We start from the raw sequence: 5,070 nt of genomic DNA on the forward strand, positions 1-5,070 counted from the left end.
GGAGGGGGCTGCAGCTCAGGGTTGTGGACACCCACCCTAAGCGAGGGGGTGGGGGTGCTCCTAGCCTAATAGCAGAGCCTTTGTCCAGGGAACGCACAGAGAGGGGACCACCACCCATGCCATTTTCCTGCGCCCGTCTTGTGCCCCAATTTTGATAGGCAACAGAATGCCCTCAGGGTCCCTGCAGTCACCACCCTGCACTGTGGCCACACCCAGGTGTCCTGTAACAAGAAGAGGCCTGTTGGGGTGTCACGTGACCATGGTGCCTATTTAGGACCCCCAGGTGGCATCGGAGTCATCCTTCTCTGTCACCCTGTGTCCACTGGATTTCTCTGCTCCACGCCAGGCTTCCCCAGTCTCGCTGCCAAGATGAGTTTAGGAGGACCCTCAGAGACCAAGCCCGCCACCCCAGAGATCCAAGAGATTGCGAACAAGGTGAGGCTGGGTGCTGGGCCCCTCTTCCCTCCCTGGCAGGGTACACTGACAGCAGAGGGGAGATGGCGAGCAGTGCGTCTATCTACTGTCTATTCCTACAGTCGGGGGCACAGGAGCCCCCCTAAGGCAGAACGACAGAAAGTGTCCAGGAACAGCTCCAACCTCCCCCAGGAGCTCCAGTGTGAGCACTGCTTGCTGTGCGCCCAGGGAACTGCGGTGATGTTCTGAAAAGGCTCCTTGGACTCTCGGGCCCATGGAGAACAGGGCAGAGCTACAGACAGCAGGGGCGTCATAGGCCTGATGGTCCAGGTTAACTTCTCTGAGCTGTTTGGGGAGAACAGGGAAATGGAAGGGAAGGGGCTCAGGCATTTGCACAGAGGGATGAGAAAACTCAGCGGGAGTCCCGAGTGAGTGCAGGGCCTGGCTCAGCCCTGCAGATGCCCCTTGCTTGCCCCCCGCCTGTTTCCTCCCCAGGGACAGGGGTGTCTTTGCCCCAACAGCATGGGGACTTTGTGAGGGTTCAATGGCTCAGTGCTGTAAAGCACTGAGTACTTTCCTTCAATCCCTTCCATGGGCTTGTGGTGATGGGTTCTCAGAACCTCCTCTCCCCTACTGCTCAGTCCGCCCAGAAACACAGGGAGCAGTCAGGGCTCTCCAGGAAAAGTAGGAAAGCTGACTGCCTCCTTTAATTCTCCTCCCTGTGCTGCTTGTCAGAAACACCACCCACCCACCCACCCCTGCCAGGGCCTGTGGTCGCCCCACCTGCATTGCTTCAGGGCTTTTAACCTGGCAGGAAAGGGCAGTGACTCAGAGCCCTGGGCCCTATGGAGAGGAGGAATTTTTCCAGGACACACATTTTGGCCTATAGGAGCCACACCTACAAAAGTCTTCCTCATTCCCTCACCCCACCCACCAGCCTCTCTAATAGGGCTAGTCCTCCCTGCACCTGCTAGTTCACAGCTTCCTCACAGGCCCCGCCTGCCTCCTCTCACTCCCCTCTGCTCTACTGGAGCCCTCACCTGCGGCGAGCCCCCTCCTGTCTCTTAGAGGGTCCACTCTCCAGTCTGTCTGCTTCCTCACCCGGAGCTCGGATGGTCACTGCTCTTGCCTCTCCTCTTGAAACGGGGCAGAGAAGCAATCCCTCATCCCCAGACCCCGTGCCAGCGTGTGGGCAGCCCTCACCTGTCCTAGGTATCTTTCCTCTGTGTCAGTGTGTGGGCGCCCCGCAGGCCCAGCCCTGCCCCTGCACACTACAGGTCACTAGGGTGTGTGGACGGCCTTTTCTCAGGTCACCCCTGGGATCAGTTGGGTGTACTGAGGAATGATGCTGGCATCAGTCTCAATACAGTAACCTGGAGACCAGAGGGTCCGTCCAGTGCAACAGGAGTTCACCTTCCAGTGCCCTCTGGGACCTCGGGTTCCAGCTGCAGCTTGCATGGGAACCACAGGGGTGACCAGTATGGTCCATGAACCAAAGCTGGTTCGATGTCACCATGGCTGACTTAAAATTGAACTGTCTGCAGTCAGTCTGACGCTCACAAACCCTTGGTAGAGTGAATGACAAGTGAATCCGTGTATGAGTGTGTGTGCCTCTGTGCACGATTTCATCATCAGCACTAACCGTATTCTACCTCGCCTCTGTTATAAAGGGCAGTCTTATAGGAGAAAACATGTCCTGGGTTTGGCATTCAGAGTTCGGCTTATAAGATTCAACATGAGACAGGAGCTCTCCGGGTGCGTGATTTCCCCGGCAGAGGGGAGGTCACATGATTTTTGTTTTATTCTGTTCCCCTTGCCCAGGTAAGGTGCGAGGTGGAAGAGAAAGAACACAAGAAGTTCCCGGAGTTTACGGCGGTGGAGTACACGTATCAGGTGGTCGCCGGGATGATCTACTTCATCAAGGTGGAGTCTCCTTCCCAGGGAGAAGGGGTCTCACAGGAGAGCAGCTCTGAGAGCTGGGGCTGCAGGATGGGGGTGGTCCTCACGGGCGTGGGAGGAAGGGGTTTTGGAGCTGCTCTCAGAGGTGTGGGAGCCAGGGGAGGTGCTAAAACAGGTGAAGAGCTGAGTCAGCCAGGCTATGGTCACCTGTGTGTGGTCTTCCGTGCCTGGAGGACAGCGGTGGGAGCTGTCATAAGGACAGGTAGTTGTGGGACTGAATAGACTGGCCTTCCCTCCTTCCTTCGCTCACTTGCTCAAGTGCCTCCCCTGCAGGAGGAACACTGACCTAAGCTGTGTCAGGCTCCTCAGACAACTCTCTCCCTGCAGGTCCACGTGGGCGATGAACACTACATACACCTGTGTGTAATTGAGAGCCTCCCTCACGAGAAGAAGCCTCTTACCTTGTCCAAATACCAGACCAACAAGACCAAGGATGATGAGCTGACATGCTTTTAATCCCTGGCTGTTTGAGGGCCCTGGATCCATGTGACCCACACAAGAAGATGGTTCTGTCGGCTGAGTGGGAACCTGGGACCAGAAAATATTCATGCCCATGCCATGCCGCTCTGTCTTGTTCATTGTCCCCTAATTAATGATTGTGAATCCATAACTCTAACCTTAGTTCCCATGAAGGCCAAGCATTCTCATGAAATCTATTTTCTAAAGTCTGAAACTTCATTGTGTGTGTCTCTCTTCATCCCTGACTGTCACCATCATGTGCGATAGTTGCTGGGAGCTCTGTGCCCCCTCGGCTGGTCAGTAGCAGCAGAACGCAGTCAAGCAGCTGACCAGGAGGACTGGCCACATGAGACCATGTGCATGTACTTGGTTACACAGACCTGTCCCCTCTGGGCTCCAGGACAGGGGTCAGACCGAGCCGGGGTGCTGGTGGTGTCTCAGGTGAGGCTTGTGAAGACAGGGCGGAGACAGAGAGACAAGCTCTCTTCCTTCCTCTCCAGAACTGACTCTTTCCTTCCCCACCTTGCATGGGCTGGGGATGACCAATGACAGATCCACCCCCTGCTCTCTGCTGCCCAGGAGTCAGTGTGGCTGTGCCCAGCCCCTCCCTGCAGGGAAGAACACCTCAGTGCTCTTAGAAAGTATCCCCCTCTTCTCAGAGACTTGCCTTTGGGGTCTGCTAAGTAACCACCCAGCACAGGCATCCATCCCCTGCCCTCAGCTAACCTGGGGTCCACCTGACCTTCCACTGTGTCCTAACCCCTGCCCATATGTGTTCGCATATCTGCTTGACTAAAGTCCGCTCCATTTGGACACTGGCCCAGGGACTGTGCTGCCACTGGCTATCCCAGCAGGGCCTCTTTGCAGACAGGAGCTCAGCCCTGGCGGGGTGAAACACTCACTGCCATCGAGTGGATGTCAACTCAGAGCGAGCCCTATAAGACAGGGTGGACCTGCCCCATGGTGTTCTGAGACTGTCACCTGTTACCCAACTAGAAGCCCCTCAGTTTCCCGAGGAGCAGCTGGTGGTTCCCACTGCTCCCGTGCAGTTGGCCATCCAGTGCTGAGCACTGCACCACTAGGGAGCAGAGGGGGAAACCACCTCTCTGGAGAATCTCTGTGCAGATAGGAGGGCTCAGAGAGGGGCCACCCTTGTGAGCTGAGGATGTGTCCCTGCCCCGAGAGTCCTTGAGCGCCTTCTGGATCCAGGGCGTTTGAGTAAGACTCGGCCTCCTGCTCCTCAGAAGGCTCATTTTTTATGCAGCAGAGGGCGCCCCAAGGGAATCTGGTCCCAGGTCCTCACAGGTGACGCCTGTCAGTTTCTTCCCCACCTTCCCAGACCCAAGCAGGAGGGGTCCTTAGGTGGGAGAGACTGGCTGAAAGAGCCACATCAAATAGTCCACTGCCCCCACAGGGAGCATTCCATTTATGGCAGGGGTGATGGCATCAACAAGAAGACAGAGAGAGCAGGGACAGAACACGGAACCTTGAGGTCATTGAGTTCTTCATGTAGAACGTGCTCAATCGTGTGTATATGCTCACAAGCAAGCAGAGGGAGGCAGGAGGACCAGCAGCAGGAGAGACATGACCGGGAAAACAAGAGGCCAGAGGGAGACAGGGACACAAGCAAGGGACTTAGTAGCCTCTAGATGCAAAGGCACAAACGGATTCTCCTCTGGAGCCTTGGGAAGGGACAGCGCCCTGCCCGCCCACGTTCAGACTTCTGGCTTCCAGCACTGGGAGCACACTGGTGGAAGTCTTCCAGGTGGAGGGCGCTCCTTGCAGCAGCCCTAGGAGACTCCGACTCCGGGGGGGCGGGGGTGTCTGACCACAGGATGAGCGGGAGGGGGTGGCTTTGAGGGCAGGAGCCTCCCTCTCAGACACGCCGCAGAGCCGGTCAATGAAATACCCACCTGCACTACCCTGCTCCTGTCCCACAGGCTCTCCAGAGCTTTGTCTCCTGTGGCCATGGGTCACTGCCAGGGCCACCAGGGACTCACAGAAGGGGCTAGCTCTAAAGAACCGCCGATTCCTCTATGGTCTCTTGCAGATGCACACATCCACCTGAGCAGGTCCTGACATTGTCTGGGATGACCTGAGATTGTAATTTCAGAAGACCAGGTGAACCAGGGGACAGTGGTGGTCCCTGTGGGCAGCAGCCCCAGGCGGACCCAGCAAGCATCATAGACAGGTGAGGGACATTTGCTGGTCCTCAGATTGGTAGGCAGGAACCTGGAT

At 56.8% G+C, this 5,070-nt stretch overlaps 1 protein-coding gene across 1 annotated transcript; it reads left to right on the forward strand.

The window, feature by feature from the left end:
- The first annotated feature begins 369 nt into the window (after positions 1–369).
- Positions 370–2,829, forward strand: LOC142441314 (cystatin-B-like). Its single transcript, XM_075543346.1, has 3 exons — positions 370–435; positions 2,236–2,337; positions 2,701–2,829. The coding sequence occupies exons 1-3, from the start codon at positions 370–372 to the stop codon at positions 2,827–2,829; spliced, it is 297 nt and encodes a 98-aa protein (XP_075399461.1).
- The last annotated feature ends 2,241 nt before the right edge of the window (positions 2,830–5,070 follow it).

Source organism: Tenrec ecaudatus, chromosome 2 (genome assembly GCF_050624435.1).
Source record: "Tenrec ecaudatus isolate mTenEca1 chromosome 2, mTenEca1.hap1, whole genome shotgun sequence".
Taxonomy (NCBI): Eukaryota; Metazoa; Chordata; class Mammalia; order Afrosoricida; family Tenrecidae; genus Tenrec; species Tenrec ecaudatus.

Bases quoted from the DNA above. Each gene is read 5' to 3' on its own strand.
- LOC142441314 (XM_075543346.1), top strand. From the start codon at position 370: ATGAGTTTAGGAGGACCCTCAGAGACCAAGCCCGCCACCCCAGAGATC. The intron at 436-2,235 runs GTGAGGCTGGGT...CCCCTTGCCCAG, and splicing joins TCCAAGAGATTGCGAACAAG to GTAAGGTGCGAGGTGGAAGA. The intron at 2,338-2,700 runs GTGGAGTCTCCT...CTCTCCCTGCAG, and splicing joins GGATGATCTACTTCATCAAG to GTCCACGTGGGCGATGAACA.